The sequence below is a fragment of the Danio aesculapii genome, chromosome 8 (genome assembly GCF_903798145.1).
Source record: "Danio aesculapii chromosome 8, fDanAes4.1, whole genome shotgun sequence".
Lineage (NCBI taxonomy): Eukaryota > Metazoa > Chordata > Actinopteri > Cypriniformes > Danionidae > Danio > Danio aesculapii.
Genome location: NC_079442.1, coordinates 32,087,458 through 32,114,152, shown reverse-complemented (window position 1 = coordinate 32,114,152; position 26,695 = coordinate 32,087,458). Strand labels below are relative to the sequence as shown.

General features: G+C 38.2%; 1 protein-coding gene across 2 annotated transcripts; it reads left to right on the top strand.

The window, feature by feature from the left end:
• Positions 1 to 130: 130 nt before the first annotated feature.
• Positions 131 to 23,013, top strand: col2a1a (collagen, type II, alpha 1a). Of its 2 annotated transcripts, XM_056463727.1 has the most exons (54): positions 131 to 413; positions 2,446 to 2,655; positions 4,818 to 4,834; positions 4,935 to 4,967; positions 5,078 to 5,110; positions 5,313 to 5,366; positions 5,571 to 5,672; positions 5,760 to 5,837; positions 7,002 to 7,046; positions 7,198 to 7,251; positions 7,462 to 7,515; positions 7,613 to 7,666; positions 7,781 to 7,834; positions 7,921 to 7,974; positions 9,225 to 9,269; positions 9,350 to 9,403; positions 9,497 to 9,541; positions 9,903 to 9,956; positions 10,062 to 10,160; positions 10,259 to 10,303; positions 10,432 to 10,530; positions 10,661 to 10,714; positions 10,831 to 10,938; positions 11,030 to 11,083; positions 11,168 to 11,266; positions 11,408 to 11,461; positions 11,568 to 11,666; positions 11,765 to 11,818; positions 11,992 to 12,045; positions 12,367 to 12,420; positions 12,581 to 12,634; positions 12,736 to 12,780; positions 12,866 to 12,964; positions 13,416 to 13,523; positions 13,625 to 13,678; positions 13,767 to 13,820; positions 13,919 to 13,972; positions 14,140 to 14,193; positions 14,941 to 15,048; positions 15,177 to 15,230; positions 15,359 to 15,412; positions 15,665 to 15,826; positions 15,941 to 16,048; positions 16,188 to 16,295; positions 16,407 to 16,460; positions 16,688 to 16,795; positions 17,171 to 17,224; positions 17,493 to 17,600; positions 17,694 to 17,747; positions 17,830 to 17,937; positions 18,030 to 18,318; positions 19,190 to 19,377; positions 19,661 to 19,903; positions 21,552 to 23,013. In XM_056463727.1, the coding sequence occupies exons 1-54, from the start codon at positions 320 to 322 to the stop codon at positions 21,696 to 21,698; spliced, it is 4,476 nt and encodes a 1,491-aa protein (XP_056319702.1). In that variant the 5' UTR covers positions 131 to 319; the 3' UTR covers positions 21,699 to 23,013. The 2 variants fall into 2 exon arrangements, with proteins under 2 accessions (XP_056319702.1, XP_056319703.1); XM_056463728.1 differs by lacking the exon at positions 2,446 to 2,655.
• Positions 23,014 to 26,695: the final 3,682 nt, after the last annotated feature.

Sequence of the window (26,695 nt, the reverse complement as noted above, 5' to 3'; positions counted from 1 at the left end):
TGGATGGAATTGTTCTTGAGACAGAGGGGTGGTGGACTTCTTTCCCAATGGGGTGGGCTGGGGGGCTCGTATTTCAGCGCTCATGGGGGTCGGGGTTGGACTCACTTTTTGGGATATACTAAGATTCATAAATGCGCCAGTGGACATAAAACCGCGGAGCTCTGACTGACGCGGTGGGTTCTGTCTGTGTGTGCCTGGCGTCGGATCCTCCCAAACACATCCACATCCACTTCCACACTCCCCGCGAGCACTGGGCTGCCGCTCCGCCGGGTCTTCGGCGACTTTCACTCCTGAGGACCTGCATGTCTAATCTTTAGACATGTTCAGATTGCTGGATTCACGGACTCTCCTGCTACTTGTAGCAACGCATAGCGTTTTGCTATCCCTTGTAAGATGTCAACAAGAAGATGACCGTAAGTTGGAGTTTTTCACTTCGAAATTCAAAGTATTCTGCAAAACAATTGTACGGGGTTGCCATGGTGACATGAGAGGAAAGTTTGGAATGGATCAGTTTGGGTTTTCGCTTTTCACCTCTGGACTGTAGGATGCCTTTTGCTCATTATTTAACATTATAAAGCTGAATTATCCTTGCAGTGTAATTTTAAGCATGCAGATATTCAAATCTCGCCTTATAGCTAATAAACGATGTTTTTGTCGCTCAACTTCACTGAGTTGAGCTTTCTGGTTCACGCGCATCAGCACACTGACTGGTGCATATGTTGTGCGACAGTTTAACGCGATAAAAATGTTGCGTTTATTAGTTTTAAAGTTTGGCTATGTGTTAAAAAAGCAGGTATAGGTGCAGGCATTCACGTTGCTTATATGTATATATGCGTTTACGATCGATTTATACAAACTTTAAGGTACCATACAAGTTAGAATACAAGTTAACCAGTGCGGATGCGCGTGAAGTAACTTTCTCCTGAGGAGGTTGCTATAGCAACTGTGCTCTTCCCGCTGGCTGGGATCAGTATCACTACGTTACTGTGACAAACTGTGCCAGTCTCTCATAACTTTCTCGTTTAAAATAGTTTTCTAATTCATAAATACATCACAGAAAAAAATTGACCAGGACAAGAAAAGCAATTGAACAGTTATATGTTTAGACAGTTGACAAAAGTTAGACAAAATACATGATACGTTAAAAATTTGTTTGTAATGAGTAATAAACAGTTTTATATATCGTTTATATTTAAAGTGCCTCTTTTATTTATAATGGAACAAAAACTGTGGATCCCAAATAATGCCTCAAATGCCTTTTACAGTGTAAATGAGAGCATTATAATAACCAATTTCCATATGTAGGTCATTAATACATCCGCGTCTGGCAGTGTGAGAGCACTTTCACTTAAGATTAGGAGCAAAGGTTCCTGCAAGGGTTCAAACGGTGCACCATTACCCCACGTGCACAGTGTTTGGAAAGCAAAAGTATTTCAGGTTTAGTTCAGGGGATTTTGCGTTGATTAGGAGATTTGGGGAGCTAGGTTTGGTGGGTGGATAAGGAGGAGGGGGTCTCTGGAATGTTGTATGAAAGGCCAAAACATCAAACTGGAAAGATCACAGGCAGATTGCAACTATAAAGAGTGTCATCTGTGATATTTGTTACTGGAAGTGATAGAAGACAAATGACCCAGATGAACATCTCCTTGTGTTCTCACTGAGCTCATTAAATTTCTATCTCCTCAGTAAACAAGGAAACGTTAATTACACAGAACGCTTGCTTTGCCCTGCATTCAAGAAAAGTGGATTTTCCATATTTAGAGTAAAAACTAAACAGCTATAGTTGCCTCATTCATGTGCGCTAGGGCTGGGAGTTAAAGGCAAATTACACTTTCATACGAATATTTGAAAAGCAAACAGATCAAGGGGTTCAGTGTTGGTGAGGGTTGTCCTTTCCGACCCATGAGGGTGTGTTTGCCCTGGTGGTAAGTGAGACCATTAGATCCAGATGGAGCTTGCGAGAGGGGTGTGTTTGCATAAGGCACCAGGCTGTCAATGCAGCCCTGTCTGTGTTTGAGAAAGACCCATTCATGGCTAGTTTTGGAGATTTGGGGTTCAGTTTCAAATACGCAGACTACAGGAGCCCACATTTTACACCAGGGTGTCAGATATGCACCCTGCAAATATTGCTAGCTAGTGTTGTGGTTAGTGTATAATTAAAATGTAGCCAGCTGTCAGCCATCAGTTGGACTCATATTTGAATTGTATGCATGTAAACATATATATATGAAATGTATATGTAATCATTTTACATACAATTAATATATTTAAAATGCATGAAATATATTAAGTATACATCAAATATATATGTATTATAAAACATTTAGAAATTAGGAGACTTGTGCTACTTGCTTTTTATTTAATTTAATTTATTTTTGAGTGTGTCGCTCCCCTGTCTCTTACCTTCATGCATTCCTTTCTGTCGCCCCCTTCTGGTGGCTGCAGAGGAAGAGTTTGGCGGCTGTGTTCAGGATGGCCAGCAGTACGCAGACCGTGCGGTTTGGAAACCAGAACCGTGCCGTGTCTGTGTGTGTGATTCGGGGACAGTGCTGTGTGACGAGGTCATCTGTGAGGATCTGAATGACTGTGCCAATCCCATCATTTCACCTGGAGAGTGCTGTCCCATCTGCCCAGCTGACACCGACGACCCTATTGGTCCGCTCTCTGCTCACACACCTCTCTTTGCTTCTCACACCTGTCCTGCTCAATGTCTGCTTTGAGTTCTGTAACTTTGTCTAACATACCACTAGACTACAGCCTGGTCAATTGGTCATGTGATTGTGTTCAGAACTTAAAGCAAACGTTCCAAGTTTGCAACACTTTTAAATTTTATTGTTGATTTAAGTTTTAGACCAAATTATGTTTTTCTCAGTTATAGTTGTATTTAGATAAAATGTATACACTTTTAATTTCACTTTGAGAGGTTGTGTTTTTGGAAGCACACCTTTCTACCTGTTTGCCACTACAATAAGCAAATATACAATTATATAATGCACATAAATGCATGATTTGAGTGTCTGTAAAATTATGTATATATATATATATATATATATATATATATATATATATGTAAAATATATTATATTTATATGTAAAAATATTATATTATATGATATGATATTATATGATATTATATTATATTATATTATATTATATAATATGATATTATATTATATTATATTATATTATATTATATTATATTATATTATATTATATTATATTATATTATATTATATTATATTATATTATTAATTTTCCTTCAGACTAGTCCCTTTATTTATCAGGGGTCACCACAGCGGAATGAACCACCAACTTATTCAGCATATGTTTTACGCAGTGGATACCCTTCCAGCTGCAACCCAGCATTGGGAAACACTCATACACTTTCGCATTCAAACACATACACCATGGCCAATTTAGTTTATTTAATTCACCTGTACCGCATGTCTTTGAACTGTGGGGGAAACCGGAGTATCCGGAGGAAACCTATGTGAACACGAGGAGAACATGCAACTCCACACAGAAACACCAACTGGCCCAGCCGGGGCTCGAACGAGCTACCTTCTTGCTGTAAGGCAACAGTGCTAACCACTGAGCCACTGTGTCGCCCTATATTCATTCATTCATTCATTCATTCATTTTCTTTTCGGGTTAGTCCCTTTATTAATTTGGGGTTGCCACAGCGGAATGAACCTCCAACTTATCCAGCACCTGAGCACCTGGAGGAAACCCACGCGAACACAGGGAGAACATGCAAACTCCACACAGAAATGCCAGCTGACCCAGCCGAGGCTCCGCACCACCGCATCGCCCCTCGCCCTATATTATATTATATTATATTATATTATATTATATTATATTATATTATATTATATTATATTATATTATATTATATTATATTATATTATGTTTTATTTTATTTTATTTTATTTTATTTTATTTTATTTTATTTTATTTCTATTATAGTAACAAGTAAACAGGCCAAAACCTCAATTAGTTCGGAAAAAGCTGCAATTCAAGACAAAGCGTCTTTGAATACTGTGACCTCTTACTAACATTCTAATTAACAAAAAATGTAGAAGTGTTGCTCTTCCAACTTTTTCATCACTTCATGTTCAGTCAACCTTGACAGCTGCTACTGTTCATTTAAAAAACATTGTGTTTTGCTGTTACACAAATACACACAATAGTGTTAAGATGAACAACATGTAAAGAAATGTTTTTCCCTAAACATTTGAACATATTTCTAGCTCACTGTAATCAGCTCATGGCTCTGATACAGAATGAGTTTTTTTCAATGATGTATTTATTTACATCTTTGTATTTCATTCGCTCAGCACCATACAGCCTATTAATGCTTCTAATATTCCAATAATGCTTCATGTTTTAAACTGATCATGAGCTTGCATCTTAATATTCTGCTTTTAACAATTTAACGAAGCAGTCTGGGAAGAGAATGATGCTGATTTGGTACAAAGCCTAGTGGGGTGCCAATGAGTTGGTATTTTCAGCTATGTGGCTTCAGAAAAGCAGTTCATTAGTTCTTACAGTAACACTGAGTGTCTGACCAGTTTAACGTCCTCATTACGAGTCAGCATTAGCTTATTACTTTATTCATCAACTTTCTTCTTGACCATTTGGTGACCCTTCATAGTGAGCTAGCAGCATTGTTGTCAGTGTAAGATTTAGATGTCCAAATGTGTGTGTGTGTGTTATTGAAAACTTGCTAATTGATCAAATACATGTAAAATACTTCCTCCTGCTGTGTCTAACTGTCAATCTTTGTCTTTCCTTTATCATGTGATATGATTTAACAGGGTCACTTGGTGCAAAGGTGAGGCCTTTACTTGTCTGTGTTTTAAAAAAGTCATGCTATACAAATGCTGAATAGAATGAATTGTATTTTAAATCATACTTTATTTTACTCTCCACAGGGACAGAAAGGAGAACCAGGCGATATTACAGATGTAAGTCATTTCATCGATGATCTTTACACTTGCTTACTGTACACATGCTTTGCACTGATTTGATCAGTTTTCAACAAATGATGGATGTTTATTATTTTTTGTTTGTGTAGGTTGTAGGACCAAGAGGACCTGCTGGACCAATGGTGAGATAAATTATTAACATTTTGTTTTGTAATTGATATCTGAATAATTTTTCGTACAACATTTCGTTTCTCCACTAGAGGGCTCTCCTGAACCCTCACTTGGATATACTAGTGTTGCGTCTTTTTAGCAGAGTTTGCTTCACACACTACTAGTGACCAAAGTTAACTTTTTGTTTTTACATTTTTCCTTCTGTGATTTCAGGGACCCCCAGGAGAGCAGGGAACACGTGGTGAGAGAGGAGCTAAGGGTGAGAAGGTAAGAAATCTTGCCTTTTCAAACATTTTTTTTCTCAGACTTGTTAGCTAAAGTGATGTCAGACCGAATTAGCCATTATCCGAGTACATTAAGGGGCAGTGGACACACTCAGCAGGAAGCTGTCATGTGAAAAGGCTTTAGCTAATCTCTTTGCTCTCTTTTCTTGTTCACTCATATGCCCTAATATATTTTTATAACCCTTAGGGAAGTCCCGGCCCAAGAGGGAGAGATGGCGAGCCTGGTACACCTGGAAACCCAGGACCCCCTGGACCACCCGGACCCAATGGTCCCCCTGGACTTGGAGGAGTATGTTTCTCATCTCTTTTAATGTACTCTCTAGTTTTGTGTCTACCTCTTGCAGGTTACTGTAAGTGTGTGTTTGTGTATGTGCAGAACTTTGCTGCTCAGATGGCTGGTGGTTTTGATGAGAAGGCAGGAGGTGCTCAGATGGGTGTGATGCAGGGACCAATGGTGAGAAGAAAAAAAGCATGGCACACAGGCATATCTATATGGGTTAAATAAATATTGCTATGGTATAATATACTTTTTACTTATGTTTTAAACTGCAACCCACTGAATGAATCTCACATCATCCCAGTGTTTTAAAGTTCTCAAATTGGCTAATATGGAACTTTAACAGTCTACTAGAGTATAGTAGTTACTTATATTGTAGTTAATAGCTGTAGCATTCATTCATCTATGGATTTTGTTTACAGTGTGCCCCCTTGAGGTGAAAAACCTGGTTTGCTTCATGGAAAGTAAATTAATCAGACATTACATAAAAAGCAAGGACAAAATTATATGCCAGTTGAAGTTTTGCCATACCTTTGGGAATTAGACTATTTAATGAAAACAATGGATGTTTAGGGACCTTTTAACAATAGTAATTAGTAATAATAAGCAATAGTTTATTAATTTATACCTGAATTCATTTTCCACATTGAGTGTGAATGAATATATGAGTATAAGAATATAACTTTGCATATATGTGCATACAGTAGGTATATATTTATTTACTTGACGCAGTTTTGTTGAATACATGTTGAGTAATAGTTTTATTTGTGAGTATTTTGTATTCATGTATCAATGTATTTTCTGCAAAAATGCAATCTCATTATTACAATGCAGGACAGGAAATAAACCTCAAACCTTTGTTTCAATGGAACGTTTTGGAATGACGGGGAATGAATTTAACTTAATGCTGCAATTTTACATTTTCTTTCATACATATTTCAGATTAGTACTGATAAAACCTCTAACGTTAATAAATTAATCAAGTCTTAGTATCAAAGTCTTAGTATTTAAGACTGGCAGGAGCACAGCCCACTGCCAAAAAGAGTTTCATTTAAATAGATAATCAACTGCTACATGTTTCTTGATCTTTGGTGCTCTTTACTTTTCAAATGCCACCTGTTCTCAGACAATTAAAGTGCAGCACAGATTATAACAAATAATCATAGATTATTACACAAATAAATTACACACAATTAAGCAAATAATTAATCTTTTCTTATGAAAATATACATATTTTAAAAATAATCATAAACAATTAAAAATGTAACATAGTCTATCAGTTTAGAGTGTTTATCTGGATCAAAGATGCCATGTTGCATTTAATTTAATCTGTTTCTACAGGGTCCAATGGGTCCCCGTGGTCCTCCTGGCCCCTCTGGAGCACCTGTAAGTAGATGCATTTTATATGCCCAATTTAATGATGAATAATGATTTGAATTTCAACAGAAGCTACACTGATAAACTGGATATGAGTAATTTGTAAGCATCCATCACCGCCAACTCCCAAATCCCTTTCTGTCATTTGTTTCCGTTCCAGGGCCCACAAGGTTTCCAAGGCAACCCTGGAGAGACTGGTGAACCTGGCCCTTCTGTGAGTGGGCCATATCTCGATTTCCCCGCACATGCCTACACATATGACACTTATAGTTCCACTTAGTCCACATATTACACAGCCCACAAAGATGACACTTTTATACGCACATTATCAGTGACACTGCAAAAAAACCAACAACAACTCCATTTATTAGATCACAATGCTGTTTTAAATTTCAACAATTTTTAACAATTTAACAAACTTTAGGGTGCCCTTGGACCCCGTGGCCCACCCGGCCCCCCTGGAAAACCCGGAAGTGATGTGAGTAGTTTTGCCCATTTGATATTCAAGCTCTTCCAAATAGTGAATGCTTGAAAGATGTTAACTGTAATGTCTCTGGATGTCCTTCTTCTTCCAGGGTGAGGCTGGCAAACCTGGTAAAGCTGGTGAGCGTGGACCCCCAGGACCTCAGGTAAACATCATATAGAAACAAGGACCCACATACAATAGTTTAAGTCACTTATTTAGTTTATTATTTTTTCCGTTAAGGAGCATCAGTCCTTTTGTTTCTTTTTTTGTATGACAGGGAGCTCGTGGATTCCCTGGAACCCCTGGACTTCCTGGCATCAAGGGACATAGAGTGAGTTTCTGAGATTGGAATTGAATGTTTTTCTGTATGTTTATTACTGTATCAATAGGTTTGCCTAATATTGAATGTGTTTGTAGGGACACCCAGGTCTGGATGGTGCTAAAGGAGAGGCTGGTGCTGCAGGTGCCAAGGTACTGCAACAAAAACAGTCCATTTTAAGCCAAAACATCCCACATTGACAGGAAATAATCATGTCTGAAACTGCACACACAGGTTTTGCAGGGCATCATATTTCTACCATAACTTTATCAAATTTATGTAGACTAAAAATTATTTGTTTTTAAACTATGACAAAATTTTACATCTTAAGGCTATTTTAAAATATAAATGACTATTAAGTCACCAAACCTTTCAGAAACTGAGAATATTATAACATTCTTTACCCTCTCATTCACATTTATGTAATTACTATTAATTATGTAGTATGACAATATTGTTTGCAAATCTTCTTTTTGGAATAATTTATATGATTAAATAATGCAATTTCAAAAAATGTGTATACAAATTAAATTTTATTTCATTTAAATGTTATTTCTAGATTAATATTAAAGAAGGGTGTACTACGAAGGCATTTTAAATGGAGAAATGGAGTATATAATACTCATATCTGACAAATTGAATGCAAGAATAGATTTGACAGGTTTCATAGGACATCATAATAGACCCTTTTCACATTTCCAGGTTTCTCAGTAGCGAAAGTCGTCATAGTTGGGAAAACTTAGAGCACAGTGAATGAGAGAGTACAACAAATAATTTTTTTTACAATATTATTTGCTGAAATAATAAAAGAAAAACTCCATGATGATGTTATAAAGACGTTCAGAAAAAGGAAAAAAAAAACTGTGAGACTGATGACGGCAACCAGAGGAGAGAATAATATCAGATTTACTGTCCTGTCCCATAGACACTGCGTTAGAAACATCTTTCACAAGCGGAAAATTCGTTTTTTGTAATTTGAAGCAAAGATGATATAATACATACATAAATACATATAAATATTCATACGTTTTAAAAAAAAATCGAAATATTAAAAACTTAATTCCATCTCAAGGAATTAAGATGCTGATGACCGTTAAACGCATCATAACAGGCTTGTGAAAAGGGTCCATTCTAACAGATATTTATCAGATTTGTGTATTTGTAAAGCTTTATTGTTTGCAAATCTACTTTGGAACAATAAATATCTCATTTTTACAGATAATGAAGTTTGAAACTATAAAGACTCCTATATATATTTCAAAATATTGAGACTATTATTAACATGTATATGGTAATAGGCTCAAAAATTCAATAAGTTAATTGATTTTAATTTGGCTCTGAACTAATTGATTTTACAATATGCATTTTTAAAGTCTCATCATTCTCTTCTCTCTTCCTCCAGGGTGAGGCAGGTTCTAATGGTGAGAGTGGTGCTCCTGGACCAATGGTGAGTACCTTTTGATGCTAATGACTGATTCATTTCTGATACTGAAATGCATCTGGCTAACTCCATCCAAATGTCTTCAGGGTCCTCGTGGTCTGCCCGGTGAGAGAGGTCGTCCTGGTGCAACTGGTGCTGCCGTAAGTGCCCACAAGATAACTGACCTGATAAAAAACATGATATAGTTGTGGGTAGCTTTAAACTATATTCATGGTATGTTCATCTTTCCACAGGGAGCCCGTGGTAATGATGGTCTACCTGGTCCTGCTGGTCCTCCTGTAAGTGCATTATGTCACTCCCTTGTGTTCTCAAATGCTAGTCTATGTAATCATAAATCAATGTTCCTAATAAATTTTCAAGGTTTAACTTCATTAATGCTATTGCTAATGCTAAGTAATTAAATATATATATATATATATATATGGGAGACAAATGGATATTAAGGTGGATGATTCTGAATGAAAACATGATGATAGCAAATTATTTATTAAAATATTTAAAGTGTATTTAAAAATGTATTTTTATCTGAAAATGATACAAAATTCAGGCATTTAGAAATCTGAGAATAACATTAAAGGGATGCAAGAGAAAGTAAGCATATATCTTTTGTTGATCACTTGTTATTGTTTACCTCTTCAGGGTCCTGTTGGTCCTGCTGGTGCTCCAGGTTTCCCAGGATCCCCTGGTTCTAAGGTAAATGGCAGAAATCTGCAGCAGCAATTCTCTGTGAATATAGAAACCATTTTTTAAAATATAAACATAATCATTGCTAATGTGATGTGATGTTCAATCCTGCAGGGTGAAGCTGGTCCCACTGGTGCTCGTGGACCTGAGGGCGCACAGGGACCCCGTGGAGAGGCTGGTACACCTGGATCTCCTGGACCCGCTGGTGCATCTGTGAGTATATTTACAGCTATTGTCATGAAGCAAAATATCTTTTGATTTTCTTTATCAGTACATTCAATGTGTTGAATTTAAATGGTCTAATTTTGCAGGGTAACCCTGGTACTGATGGTATTCCTGGAGCTAAAGGATCTGCTGTGAGTATATGCGCACAGTTCATTTTTTTACTAATTTCTCTGTAATTGAGCATTGAAAATAACTTTCAGTTATAACACTGGTTATGCTCTTTCAGTGATTATATTGTGGCCATTTTTCTCTTTTGCAGGGTGCTTCTGGCATTGCTGGTGCCCCTGGTTTCCCAGGACCCCGTGGCCCACCAGGACCTCAGGGAGCCACTGGACCTCTTGGGCCTAAAGGACAATCTGTACGTGAGAATGTCTTGCACTTGTCCTCTGAGTGGCTCACAGACATCTATTAGTAATTTCACACAGATAATCCAGAGTGCAGAATAGTTTGCCATCATACTAATTGAAATCTCTGCTGTATTTACACAGGGAGACCCTGGTATCCCAGGATTCAAAGGCGAGGCTGGACCCAAGGGAGAGCGTGTAAGTAACCAACATTCTACTCATTGTTAGCTATCCTTTCTGTTGTATCCACTTTAAATTCAATCACAATCATATGCAACAAACTAATCAGGCACATTCTTATCTTAATTACACAGGGTGTTCTAGGACCTCAGGGACCTCCTGGGCCATCAGGAGAAGAGGGCAAGAGAGGACCAAGAGGAGAGCCTGGTTCTGCTGGACCTCTTGGACCTCCTGGAGAGAGAGTGTGTATCTTGACTTGATTAGTTGTACATTATCACTCACCAAATGATAAAGAACCACACTAATGAATCTGTATTTATTCTTTCTTGATAGGGAGCTCCAGGTAACCGTGGATTCCCTGGTCAAGATGGTCTTGCTGGAGCAAAGGTTGGTGGGACTCAGTTGTGATCTCAACTACTCTGTACATGTATTATCTTATGATTTCTGTACTCACGTTCTGTACTATCATAGGGTGCTCCTGGTGATCGTGGTGTTGCAGGTTTGGGTGGACCGAAAGGAGGCACTGGAGATCCTGGTCGCCCTGGCGAACCTGGTCTTCCCGGAGCCAGAGTGAGTGATTTTGTTTTTTGGGATTTCTGTTTTTTGTGTGTTTTGATCATCATAACTGGACTTAAAAACCACCTTTTATGTGTGTTGCTTTAAAGGCTAATTGCATTGTTCATCATTCACACAATCTTCCTCTTCTAACAGGGTCTCACTGGACGCCCTGGTGATGCTGGAGCTCAAGGAAAAGTTGGAGCGACTGTGAGTATCTATATTGTTTAAAACAACTAGGTACAACTAGTATTCAGATACTAAGCACACTGCTTCTCAGCACACTTCAGTGCTAAACATGTTTTATTGATTGTAGGGTGCCCCTGGTGAAGATGGCCGTCCTGGACCCCCTGGGCCTTTGGGAGCTCGTGGTCAGCCTGGAGTGATGGGATTCCCTGGACCCAAGGGAGCCAATGTAAAACCATTAGAGCATTTCTGCATTTCAGCTACAAATTGTCCTTGAAAGTGGGTGGCAAGTGTGTTTTGTGTCTCATGCATCTCTCTCTCACATAGGGTGAACCTGGAAAACCTGGAGAGAAAGGACTTGTTGGACGCACTGGTCTTAGAGTAAGCCCTGTTTTTACACATATGCATGTTCAGAATATTTGGAATTATATGCCAGTCAATATCCAGATGGCACTCCAAGCTATAGTTACTAATGAAATAAGTAATGCATCAGTATCCTACAGCAAACAGATTTTTGCCTTATTTTTTCTCTCTTTGTTTTTTTCTTTCATTAGGGTTTGCCTGGTAAAGATGGAGAGACTGGACCTTCTGGTCCTCCTGGCCCTGTTGTGAGTATTACTTTGTGTAAAGATATAATGCTGCCTAAATCCAGATTAAATTATACCTGCAATGACCCACCTTAGCCCCAAGTATACATTTGTTATTGTTGTGTAAATGCATTCATGCCACCTATATGAGCAATAAATAAATCTGTGTATAGTTTAAAAGCATGTTTGTGCAAATTTGTAATTAATCTATGTAAATATGCATTTAATGCGGCATTACTTAAAGCATTCAGTTTTTATAATCAATCAACAAAATTAAAAAACTGTTGAGTAGTGTCTGAAATATTTCCATATTGCCTAAAATATGATTTCGATGTGTTTTAGGGTGCTGTTGGTGAGAGAGGAGAACAAGGTCAACCTGGTCCATCTGGCTTCCAGGTACATTTGCGCATATTCAATATACTGTACATATACTGGAACTATAATACATATTAACTTAGATCACAGAAACCAAATAAGTCGAGACTCATGTGTAATTATTTTAGGAAACAATAAAACAGGATCAAAGTTTTCTAAGGTTTACTCTGTTTTTGTGCAGGGTCTGCCTGGACCTACTGGAGCCCCCGGAGAGGCTGGTAAACCTGGTGACCAGGTGAGGATTACTGAAGATATTATTCATATGCTCAATTTGTGCTGTTAAGATGTTATTAGTGACTATATCTATCATAACTATCCCATTCTTCCTCTGTATAGGGTGTTCCTGGAGAGGGTGGTGCTGCCGGTCCCACTGGACCAAGAGTGAGTTTTTATCCTTCACATAGAAGACACCCAAACAAAAAAAAAAAGAGTATTAATGTGCCATGACTTTGCTGTGCTTGCTCAGGGTGAACGTGGTTTCCCTGGTGAGAGAGGAGGTGCTGGCCCTCAGGGTCTCCAAGGACCAAGAGGACTTCCAGGAACTCCCGGAACTGATGGACCCAAGGTAAGACCCACATTGCATCCATCCCAAATCGTCCATTTAATGAATTTAATTGAATGCATACACTACTGTGCAAAATTTTGCATGAAGTATTTTGCATGTTGGGCCATGAGTTTTAATGAGAATTGTGCATGATAGAGAGAGAGGGGGCATTTAGCGTTGACTCATGCAAGAGCTTATGTTGAAGTGCAATAAATTGGAAATGTGGTCAAGACAAAGAAGAAGAAGAACAATATTTTTCTATTTTTGAATAGGTTTCTTATGCTGGCTAGGTTGCATTTTGAAATCCAAATGACATATTTTACAACAACATAAAAATCTTTTTAATGCACAATATAATACATTCTTACTAATTAAAGCAATAAGGTTAGGGCTAGTTACAACCTTTTGGACCACACTTCAACATTCTTCCATCTCACAAACACCTCATGTGTCTCTGTTTGATTTCCAACAGGGTGCTATTGGGCCAGCTGGTGCTGGTGGAGCTCAAGGCCCTCCCGGTCTTCAAGGTATGCCTGGTGAGAGAGGAGCTGTTGGTATCTCTGGAGCTAAAGGTGACAGAGTAAGTGTCTTTACAAAGGGTACAATCCCTCCTCTTAGTAATTACATCAACCTATTGTCATTTAGATGATTGGGTCACTTATTGAATGTCTCATTTATTAGGGTGACTCTGGAGAGAAAGGACCTGAAGGTGCACCTGGCAAAGATGGCTCAAGAGTAAGTGCTATAAAGACAGCAAATGTCAGGAAATTGCTTGCTTTTTATAGCTGATCAAAAGTAATGATCTTTCTGTCATTTTTGTCAGGGTTTGACTGGTCCAATTGGCCCACCTGGTCCTTCTGGTCCCAATGGCGCAAAGGTACATGCCTCATCCTTCATGTGGTCTTCTCCTAATGGTTGATAGTTGAAATTATTTGAGCAGATGTTTAATTTTCTTATCTTTTTCTTTTCTCACAGGGTGAAACTGGTCCAATTGGTTCAATTGGTGCTCCTGGTGCTCGTGGTGCCCCTGTAAGCAAACATTTGTTTGTCCTTTCTTCAGTGTAAACCTGAAACATTAGTGCAATTTATTAATCTTGCAGTTAGACAGCTAAATGAAGTACAAACGGAAGTTTTTGGTTTTGTGATGTGTAAAATTAGTTTTGGTGTTAATCAATATATTTTCATCATCCTACTAGGGTGATCGTGGTGAGATTGGTGCACCTGGACCTGCTGGCTTTGCTGGACCCCCTGTAAGTAGAAACCCACAATGTTTCGTTTTTTTGCAGTGATACATTAATCATGAGATCATTTTCATTATTATTTAGTCAATTTTGTAAAAAGTAAATTTGTTTGTAGATTTTTCAGAAACAAAAAAAACAACTCGAAATTTTTGTAAAACAATAACAAAATAGCATATAACTATTGCTCTTCAAAACCTAATAATACAATAATGATGGCAAAATAAATAAATATTTCATTCTTCATTGGTTCATTAACAGTTAAATTAACAATAAATAACATATATATTGTTTAAATAAACAAACAATGTTGATGTATTTACATATTTAAATCCTGTCCCAATATGTGTGCGATATGGAGAAAAGTTAATATATTTACAATAATATAACTTCATAGAGAATTTTACCAAACTATTTAAGCACCCAAATATACTCCATACATAACCTAGTCCAAAATGACCTGATCTCAAAACATTTTATTGAAAAATTATTATATCTTAAAAATAATAATAGAAATATCATAAAAAATGTTAAAGAACATTTAAAAAAATGGATCTTTTCTGGCCTAAATGTGTTATGATTTACATATATGATTTATGCTTTAAATTGACAATTTTCTGTTGCTATATTTAAAATATAATAATTTGCAGTATATACTATTTAATTGAACTCTCTCAAATAGCTCAGTGGAAGGTGAAATTATCCACCAAGCAGAGAAAAACAAATCTGACTCAACCTCTCCACTTTTTCTCTCTTCAGGGTGCTGATGGCCAGCCTGGAAATAAGGGAGAGCAGGGTGAATCAGGACAGAAAGGTGATTCAGGAGCCCCTGGACCCCAAGGACCATCAGGTGCACCAGGCCCAGTTGTAAGTATCTCCACATCAGTGTCTGATGCTACTTTGAGTATTACATATGCTGATATTGAACTTAAATAGACTTGATTTAAGCTGAGCAATGTGTGTTTGGCTCATCATGTTTCACTGCTTGATTTCAGGGCCCAACTGGTGTCACAGGAACTAAGGGAGCACGTGGAGCCCAAGGAGCCCCAGTGAGTTACTTAAAAAGTCAAATTAGTCATAAATAATACTCCTTCATTTGATGTTTTTGCCAGTTACTTAATGTCTTTTTTTTTTGTCAATGACATTTTTTTAACAATAATATATTTCGCCATTATAGGGTGCCACTGGTTTCCCAGGTGCTGCAGGAAGAGTTGGACCCCCTGGCCCCAACGTAAGCCCCTCAATATCACATACATTTCGCTCAGTTCGCTTAAATAAACTACATGCAGGATTCAGAAATCTTTATTTTAAGCAACACCGGTGGCTGTTAAGTGAATTTCAGTTATATTAAAAGATATTCCTACATCTGCAGTACTTTTTACTTTAATACAAAAAAATGTAGCTCATTTATACTGGGAGTCTAGACTTCAGCATCTAAATCTGATCCCATTCTAAACTTTTTGTTTTTTTCAAACCCTCTCAGGGTAACCCTGGTGCTGCCGGCCCAGCAGGTCCTTCTGGTAAGGATGGTCCTAAGGGAGTTCGTGGTGATGCTGGTCCCCCAGGTAGAGCAGGAGATGCTGGACTGCGAGGACCTCCTGGTTCTCCTGGAGAGAAGGGAGAGGCTGGTGAAGATGGTCCTCCTGTAAGGCTCAGATTCATTCACACATGCACTTTTTTAGCAACAGATTTACTTTTGTGTTTTTACAGGTTCTTTACTGTATTCCTAAGCTTTGTTCTCTCAATATTTCATTTGTAGGGTCCTGATGGTCCTTCTGGCCCTGCTGGTCTTGCTGGTCAGCGTGGTATTGTTGGTTTGCCTGGTCAGCGTGGTGAACGAGGTTTCCCTGGACTTCCAGGACCTTCTGTGAGTGAAGACCATATACTCTTTATTGATTAAGGGCTTAAAAGTCTACATTTTGCACAGATATTAGTAAATATATCTTTTGCTGATCCTGATGCAGCATCCCTAATCTTGCACTTTGCTAATATTATTTGTCCCACAGGGTGAGCCTGGGAAACAGGGAGCTACAGGAGGCTCTGGTGACCGTGGACCTCCTGGCCCTGTTGGACCACCTGGATTGACTGGACCTGCTGGAGAGACTGGTCGTGAGGTAAAAACACATGCATGCATAACATGATAAATCTCAAAGAAGTGATGACTTACTGAACAGATTCAGTAATATGAAGGTGACATCTGACTCATTTGTGTTGTTTGTCTTCAGGGTAATCCTGGATCTGATGGTCCACCTGGTAGAGATGGTGCTGCTGGTGTGAAGGTGAGGAAGTTTTGTGAGAATCTACAAATAAATTTCATACAAGACAGCATAAAATGGGGTCAAAAATTTCCCCTAATTATATTTTTTGTATATGTTAGTAATAAATGAACCTCAGAATGACTTCATATGTAATATAAGTTCAATTTACTTGTTTTATAAAACTGTTGGTTAGACAGATCGATGTCCTGCCTGCGGAAATATATGATCTGTTTTGTATGTTTTTTTAGGGTGAGCGTGGTAACACTGGCCCAATTGGTGCGCCTGGAGCTCCTGGTGCCCCTGGTGCTCCTGGTTCAGTTGGTCCAATCGGCAAACAGGGAGACAGAGGAGAGAATGTGAGTAAACTTCCGAAATCATGTTTTAAAAAGATACAGAAATTCATGTTTGAGTACAAGAATGCATGACAATAATATTCAACGTCTAGAAAACAAATCCATCATGTAAATCATCATCCTGGTTGTGTAATTTCCAGCAAATGTAAATGTAAAAAATGTTTCAATTATCCCCACTATGTCTTTGGATGAATTCTACAAGGAAGCTGTTTTTATTTTAAAATTTTGTTACATATTCAAAACAGCATTTCCTATCCAATATTATTTATCCTTATGAAGATTAAATGTCTAGAGCTAAAAATCAACATTTACCACTTATATTACATAAAGCATTTTTACTTATAATGTGTTTATTGTTATATTCTTTTCATTGTAAAGGGCCCACAAGGACCTGGTGGACCCCCTGGACCTGCTGGATCTCGAGGCATGGTTGTAAGTACCTTTTATGAAGCAGGTGGAACAAAATAGTAAGCTAGAAATACATGCTGAGCTTTTAAATTCTCAAAATAGCCAGGTTCAAAATATAGCACACATAAAATAGAGCTATGAGGAAAATTCTATTGACAAGACTGGTGCACTTAAACTTAAATAAGATTTAAATGTAATTTTTTTTACATTATTTAATTATTTTAATCGCATTTGGTAACGTTTGTTGTTTTTTTAGAGGCTTACATTTTGATTCAATTTTTCTCTTTATCAGGGACCCCAAGGACCTCGTGGTGATAAGGGTGAGGCAGGAGAAGCTGGAGAAAGAGGCCAGAAGGGACACAGAGGATTCACTGGTCTGCAGGGTCTGCCCGGACCTCCCGTGAGTCTTTGACAAGTGTTAGTTTTTTTACAGACTGTGTAAAGTAGAAATATGAGATATGTTAACATTTTTGCTGTGTCTTCTCAAAAAAAGGGTTCTCCTGGAGATCAGGGTGCTGCTGGACCTGCTGGACCTTCTGGCGCCAAAGTAAGTGACCATAATTTGGTGGAAGCACAGTTTGGAATCTCAGTGCTTAAATGGTTTGTTTAACCAATGTTATTCACAATAGGGACCTTCAGGACCTGTTGGACCTGCTGGTAAGGATGGTTCTAATGGTCAGCCTGGACCCATTGGTCCACCTGGACCCCGTGGACGTTCTGGAGAGTCTGGCCCAGTTGTAAGTACATATTCACAGACATTAGTTTATAGCTCTATTAGTGTGAAACGTACATGTTTGATTCACATATTCTTATTATCATCTATCTTTAGGGTCCTCCTGGTAACCCCGGACCCCCTGGTCCTCCTGGTCCCCCTGGCCCCGGCATTGACATGTCTGCCTTCGCTGGATTGTCTCAGCCAGAGAAGGGACCCGATCCTCTGCGTTACATGCGTGCCGATGAAGCCTCCAGCTCTCTCAGACAACACGATGTGGAGGTGGACGCCACTCTGAAGTCAATTAACGGGCAGATCGAGGATATCCGCAGCCCTGATGGCTCCCGCAAGAATCCTGCACGCTCCTGCCGAGACCTGAAACTCTGCCACCCCGAATGGAAGAGCGGTAAGAAATAAGGAAAAAGAGATCCACAGATGGTCTTATAAGTAGGAAAATGGTCACAACTGTCAGAACAGATGTTCCAAATGTTGAAAAATGTCTCGCACAGAGGTAATGGTTTCATAACTACTGGTGGAAGACCTTTTAGTTATAACATTGTCTTTAGCTCCTACTTCAGAGTAGGGTCTAACCTAGAGCAATAGGAACTAACATTCTACCAAGTGTACATTGATTAGACAAAAGCATGGCATATGAAACGCTACCATTTTAGATTTTCTTTTTGTTGCAACCATGAAAATGGCCCAATAGAAAGAGGGATTTTTTGTGTCAGAACAGGGACTGTACTGATACCTAAAGCTGGTGTGAAAGCCCCTTAGTACTCATATGTTCATTTGGCCAGAGGAGAACTGGTCCATAGATTAAACCTGGATTCTGGATCCTGGAACCTAAAAATTTTCTTTCTATCACATGGCGAAGTCTTGTTCTTTACCAATGTCACCTTGCTTGCTTAATTGGGATATAAAAGACTCCTAAAAAATCAATAATATAAATTTTACTCAGCAGAACTTGAATATAATTGAGCAACAAATTGTGCTTAATAGGTAAATCAATTGTGTTTTATAATTGATGAATTTTACCCCATCAAGATTGTTATTGGACTCAATAGAACCAACACTGTTGCTCTCCAAAGAGCTGTTTATAGCTGAATTGAACTTATTTCAAAGTTCACAACTTTACAGATGAACAAAACCAACACCAATCTGACTTGAACCAAATAATAAGACTAATGCCTTTTAAATCTATTCTGAAATCCATTTCCTGTTTGTTACTGTGAAGCTGATATGACTTGAACTAATCTCTTGGTCTCTATCCACAGGTGACTACTGGGTGGATCCTAACCTTGGTAGTGCTGCTGATGCCATCAAAGTTTTCTGCAACATGGAGACCGGAGAGACCTGTGTGAAACCAAGCACTCCCAAAATCCCACGCAAGAACTGGTGGACAAGCAAGAGCAAGGCCCAGAAGCATGTTTGGTTCGGAGAAAGCATGAACGGTGGATTCCACGTGAGTATTATCCTTGTGTTTTAGTTAAGTGACAACACCAAATGTAAAAGGAAATCATAAAACGTCTGGTTAAAGGGTTTCAATGGCGCAAAAAAGCACATCTGGATTTAATTATGAGTGTTTGGGTTGGGGAGCTGTTCACAGTTCTGAATTTCTGTTGGTCCATGGTGCTGAAAATCTATCCTCAGGCTGGGACAAGAAGCGATGCTGAAATATCTAATCCTATTATCATTGAAATATCATTTTTACCTAAGTATAATACATTTTTTTCCTTCTCCTACAGTTTAGCTATGCTGATGGCAGCCAGAATCCTAGTACTACCACCATCCAGCTGAACTTCCTCAGGCTGCTGTCTACTGAGGCCACTCAGACCATCACCTACCACTGCAAGAACAGCGTGGCTTACATGGATCAAGCCACAGGCAACCTGAAGAAGGCCATTCTGCTGCAGGGCTCCAATGATGTGGAGATCAGAGCAGAGGGCAACAGCCGCTTTACATATGGTGTACTTGAGGATGGCTGCAAGGTGAGTCTCAACATACCACATACAGTTTTCAACATTCATTCAAATCTGTTTAAAATATTTAACTATACTTAAGCAATATTATATGGATCAAAATATAAAAATGGATGTTCCAGCATCAAAACTATAAGCATATTATTATTAAATGATTTTAATTCTTCAGGAAAAAGCCAACTATATAGTGCAGGGGTGCCTTTTAGAAAAGGTTAGATATCAGACTGGCTGCCCTGTATGTCAATCAAGTGACACATTTCAGTGGGGATGGCTGATAGGTTGACATGATTTACAAAGGATACCCACTAAAATGTAATTCTGGGTAACAAAAGTTTAAATATCAGAATCTTGTCAGGAATGTTTAGAATAAAACAATGATTTAATGAGACATTAAGGATCACAGTGCACCCCAAAATATTATTATAATTTTTTTAATCTTTCTATTGCCACTATTTCTCAAACTCTCAAATCCTTCATAGGCTCATTTTGTACATTTAATTGGATGCATACACTAAAATCGGATGTATCAAATTAAACTACTCTTGAAAAGTTTAGGTTCAGGAAGACGTTTTTGAAGGAAACATGTAAAAAAGCATATACCTTTAAGCTTGTAGGAATTAAATTGATCAAGAGTGACAGTAAAGACAGTTTAAATGCTATAAAACATTTCCATTACTTCTTTTTTCATTTCTGTCAATCATAAAATCCTGAAATAGTTATACGTTTTCCTCAAAAATATATATGTAACCCACCGGTCCAACTGCACCCAACCCACTCTAAGCTGGGATCGAACCGGCAATTCTTTGTATAGGAGTCGGTTGCTCTAACAAGGAGGCTAAAGACCATGGCCTCTAGTGTCTGTCGCTGGAGCACCTTTTGAGGTCAGAGGAGTGAGGTTTACCTGCATAGCACTTCGCTAGCTGGCCTCTGTTATACTCACCCCCCTAAACCTCACTCCCATCCCGGATGAGCCCCTAAATGTAACCCATCAGTCCCAACTGCACCCAACCCAGTCTGAGCTGGTATCGAACCGGCGATTCTTTGCACTGGAGTCAGTTGCTCTAACTAGGAGACCAAAGATCATGGCCTCTAGTGTCTGTCGCTGGAGCACCTTTTGAGGTCAGAGGAGTGCGGTTTACCTGCATAGCACTTTACTAGCTGGCCTCTGTTACATATATAATATAATATTATTAATATTAATAAAACATTAGCAGCTTGATTCATTTGTTTATTTTCCTTTGGGTTAGTCCCTTTATGCATCAGGGGTCGCCACAGCGGAATGAACCGTCAACTTATCCAGCATATCTTTTACACAGCGGATGCCCTACTAGCTGCAACCCAGTACTGGGAAACACCCATCTCGCATTCACACACATACACTACGGCCAATTTAGTTTATTCCTATACTGCATGTCTTTGGACTGTGGATCGAAGCACCCGGAGGAAACCCACGCAAACATGCAAACTCCACACAGAAATGCAAACTGACGCAGCCGGGACTCGAACCAGCGACGTTCTTGCTGTGAGGCGACAGTGCTAACCACTGAGCCACCACATTACCTATTAGCAGCATGATCATACTAGTCTAAAACAGCAATAATTGTTGTGTTTATGTTTATACACACTCACTTACATGGCTTTTTCCACTGTCTTACAGAAGCACACAGGTCAATGGGCCAAGACTGTGATCGAGTACAAAACTCAGAAGACATCCAGACTGCCCATCATGGACATCGCTCCAATGGACATCGGAGGAGCAGATCAGGAGTTCGGAGTGGACATTGGCGCAGTCTGCTTCTTGTAAAAAGAAATCAAATAAAACACATGTGGATTATGAGATAAGACATGGAAAAATACCAATGACGAGCAATAACTGTGAGGATGCAAAACACTCTCCAAATAACGAAACATGGAAGAAAAGCAAAGAAATCTGAAAATTGACGAAAGTTTTTTTTCTCTAAAACGCAAAAAAAAGTCGTGCTGTCCGCGTTTAGCGTGACGGAAAAACCAGCGCTAAATAGTCTCTCCCTCTGAAATCCAGCCATGTTTCCGACAAGTGCAGCGCCTCCTCCTGACGGGAGCCAAGAGGGGGACTGAAAAAGCGAGCACTACCAATGAAAAGACAGAAACATGGCTTGATGTCATCACATCCTGCAGGTGGCGGGTGGGTGGGCCATGCTGTACAGTGTCATGACTGGAACCACAGCAGTCCCTCCCACTAAAGAAGAAAGAAGGCCAGTCCCACTTCACCCCTTACTCTGCCTCTTGACTGTGACTCAGAAGAAAACATCACATTGTGAAATGTTAAAGCTGAGGAGGGAATAAGTTAATATTTACTGTGTATAATATCAAAAAAGTCTTGATTCAGTCTGTTCTGAAGCAGCCAGATCTATATATTTTCACAATTGTATGTGTTTGTGTGTGCGAGCATGTGCTTATACACACACAAATCAATATTTTGGGGAAAGTGCAGTTCCATTTCTTTCTTTTTTTTTGGTGTAAATCAATATTTTTTTCTCTCCCATGATCGCCCAGAGTAGGGAGTTTTGGTTCCCTTGACATAACAGCGAAAAGAAATACACGAAATGAAATAAATTTGGAAACCAATTCAAATTTTTGTTTATTTGCATGATCTTCATTTTTCAAGAAAAGCTACCTCACACAGGAAAAAACAACATTAAAATCTGGATGTGAACGGAAGCAGCCTGGGTTTCCCAAAACATCAGGATGACACCCCGGCGCGGCTTGGTCCATCTTCAGAAGGTGCTATTAGTTTTGATCTATCTGTCAGTATTTCCCAGAATTCCCAGTCCATCCCACTCCCTAACTAGCCTCATTCGACACACACAGCCTGCTCGGAGGATGCGGAAACTGGTGCTGGATGATCAAAAGACAGAGGAACTCTTTTGGCATTGCCGGAATTTTGCTCCCAAAGGATTGCCGTAGCGCTGAGCAGGATGTGTGTGTGAGTGAGGGTGTGTATATTTTTGTTATAATTAATATTATTATGATCTTGGTCTTTTTTTTTTGTTTTGTTTGTTCTCTCTTTTTGGTTCTGGTTTTGTTACGATTTTAATTAATGTAAATTGAAAATAAAGGAAAAAACAAGGAATTATGAAGTCAGATTTTAATTGTGTTTTTAATCGGAGCACAACATGTTGAATGTAGAGATTTGAAGAACAATTATAGTTGCATTGCTTTTGTGTGTTTGTGTGTGTTTTGTGGAACAGAAGCCTATAGGGCAGGGGTGGGCAAACTCGGTCCTGGAGGGCCGGTGTCCTGCATAGTTTATCTTCAACTCTAATCAAACACACCTGAACATGCTAATCAGTGTCTCCAAGATCACTAATTATCTATAAGCAGGTGTGTTTGATCAGAGCTGGAGCTAAACTGTGCAGGACACCGGCCCTCCAGGACCGAGTTTGCCCACCCCTGCTATAGGGTATTGGACAAAAAGGCTTGTATAACATGTTTCCTTAGCCTTCAAATAGACTTCTAAAAATAAAATATGGGGAAAAAGCTACCATGATAACAACAGGAATTCTGAACTTTGCAACTGAAGCTTTTTAAAATAATAATAATAATTCCCTTAACAAAGTGCATGTAACTTTAATGTGCACGTAAAATCTCTAGATTCCTAAATAACCACTGTTTAAGGGTTGACTACACAGGTTTATATTTTTGTCAATTACCACGAAGAAGGAGAAAAATCACATAGTGACGTCTTTAGTTTTAAAGTCAGATTGTACTAACTTAAACCTAACATACACTTGACCAAGACTCCACCCCACATAACGCTGATCCAGACTAAGACTATACACTTAAAAACAGACGTTCTCAAGTTTACACCACTAGTCTAAGCCAGACTAGGTCTATAGACTTCAAGACTTACACCAGGATTATGCTACTTAAGACCTAGAACCAGAGTAAGGGTAAACATAAGAAGTATACCAAATTCCTCAGACCCAGGCTAAGACTACATCCCTAAAAATCATCTTGAACCCACAACAAGATTGCAAATCTTAAGACCCCAAACAAGACCAAAACTATGATCCCACACCAATACTACAGCCCTGAAAACCCAGACCAAGACTTTACACTTCAAAATCCAGACCAAAACTACACCCTTGAAAATCTAGAACAAGACTAAACTTTGAGAGCCAGACCAAGACTACAACCATGAAACCCCAGACCAAGACTATACAATTTAAGATCCAGACCAAGACTACACCTATAACAACCTAGGCCAAGACTATACACTTTAAGATCCAGACTACACCCCTGAAATTTTTAAATCTGGATTATACAACTGAAGATCCAGACCAAGACTACACCCCTGCAAATCCAGACCAAGACACTTCAAGGTCCAGATCAAGACTACACCACTAAAAACCCATTTCAAGACTTTACACTTTAAGATCCAGACCAGGACTACACCACTAAAACTCAGACCAAGACAGTTCAAGATCCAGACCAAGACTATACTTTAAGACCCAAACCATGACTACACTTCAAGATCCGGACCAAGACTATACACTTCCAGATCCAAACCAAGACTATACTTCAAGACCCAGACCAAGACTAACCCCCTGAAAACCCATACCAAGACTATACACCTTAAGATCCAGAAGACTACACCCCTGAAGGCCATCTCAAGCCCACACCAAGATTGCACCTCTTAAAACCCCAAACAAGACCAAAACTATGCACTAAGACCCACACCAATACTACAGCCCTGAAACCCAGACCAAGATTAAAATCCAGACCAGGACTTTACAATTCAAGACCCAGAGCAATACTATAGCCCTGCAAACCCAGATCAAGATTATACAATTCAAGACCCAGACCAAGACATTGCACTTCAAGATTCAGAGCAAGTACAGTTGAAGTCAGAATTATTAGCCTCCCTTTAATTTTTTTTTCTTTTTTTACATATTTCCCAAATGATGTTTAACAGAGCAAGGAAATTTTCACAGTATGTCTGATAATATTTTTTCTTCTGGAGAAAGTCTTATTTGTTTTATTTCGGCTAAAATAAAAGCAGTTTTCAATTTTTATGAACCATTTTAAGGTAAAAATTATCAGCCCCTTTAAGCTATACATTTTTACGATAGTCTACAGAACAAACCATCATTATACAATTGCTTGCCTAATTACCATAACCTGCCTAGTTAACCTAATTAACCTAGTTAAGCCTTTAAATGTCACTGTAAGCTGTATAGAAGTGTCTTGAAAAATATCTAGTAAAATGTTAATTACTGTCATCATGGCAAAAATAAAATAAATCAGTTATTAGAAAAAATAAACAGGGGGCAAATAATTCGGACTTTAACTGTATACATTACATTACAAACCATCAAATAACTGAAAAATATTCAGTTATATTTGAATAATTTACTGAAATATCTAATCCAGAGAATTACATGCCAAAGCAATAAAATAAATAAAATAAAAAATAAAACAGCATAAATTTGATTTTAAAATATTAAATACCATACAATTGTGTTTAAATGTAATTTAATGCTCTGTAAAACATTTATGCATGTTTACATTTTAATATTGTATAGACTTACTGAACATGTCTGAATCAAGCTGTCTATAATGAGGTCTGTTCATCAAACCACATGCTATATTGAGAAAATTTTACACTTTAAGAAAATTTGCAAAGCATCAAAGACACAGGGGCACACAATACTGCATACAGATGTATTTGGTGTTTTGCATGCACCATTGTGGCTTTAGTTCACATGGTTAATCATAGTTTACTAGTTTTTTAAGTCAAAATGTAGCCGGGGGGGGGGGGGGGGGGGGGGGGGGTTTGTGTGGTTCGAAAGACCTACTCCTCACCCAGAATTTGTCCCAATCATGAGCTCATTTGTCCTATTTTAACTGCTATGCCATCGTAAATTGTGAAATAACCACAAAGGGTTGTTGTGACTTCAACTAATCTGTTTTGTCCAAAGCAAACAATTATTTTCCTTAAAGAAAACATTTACAAATAACTTTTATTCTGGACCTAATTCTTGAAACAAAAAATACAATAAAATAAAAAGATGTGAAGCACCAAAAGTGGACCATATTACAATTAAATTAAATACTAATTTTGCTATAGTTGTTGTATACTTTTTACAAGAGAAGCTACAAAAATCGTGAAGCTGGTACATTAATATAATTAATATCATTATTATTATGTTTGAATTTTTGATTATTCAAATGACCAAATTCTGACTGAGGAAAGTTAAATGTGCTGCACAGTTCGTTATTTGCCTAATAAATGAACAGATTAATATTTTTTCTAACGATATTATAATGTAATAAATTTGTATTTAAAAAAATAAGAATTTATACATATTTCTTATTCTAATTTTTTAGGAAACTTTTTGTACATCAAAAAGTGTGGTTATGATGACCTCCAGATAAGCTAATTCAGATAAAAAAGTGCTTAAAATGTCACTAAAATCACTATTTCAATATCAAAATTAAATAGAAAATGGTGAGAAAAAAGAAGCACCCCTTTTACCAGGCTGGCTACGCGCATGAAACAGAGGAAATTAATTTACAGTTACCATGAATGACCACTGAAATATACTCAATGGAGTGGTGCAGCAGAGAGCACTCAGCAGGCTGATGTCTGCGGTGACCACTGTGCGTCAGGTTTTTTAAAACATGGCACACTTTTGCTATTCTAAAATAAAAAATATCCTAAATGGCAAATTCTTAAAACGAAAAATGTATTACTCAAACACAAAATTATTTTAAAAATCTGTAAATCCAAAACACTTCACACACATACCAGCCTGT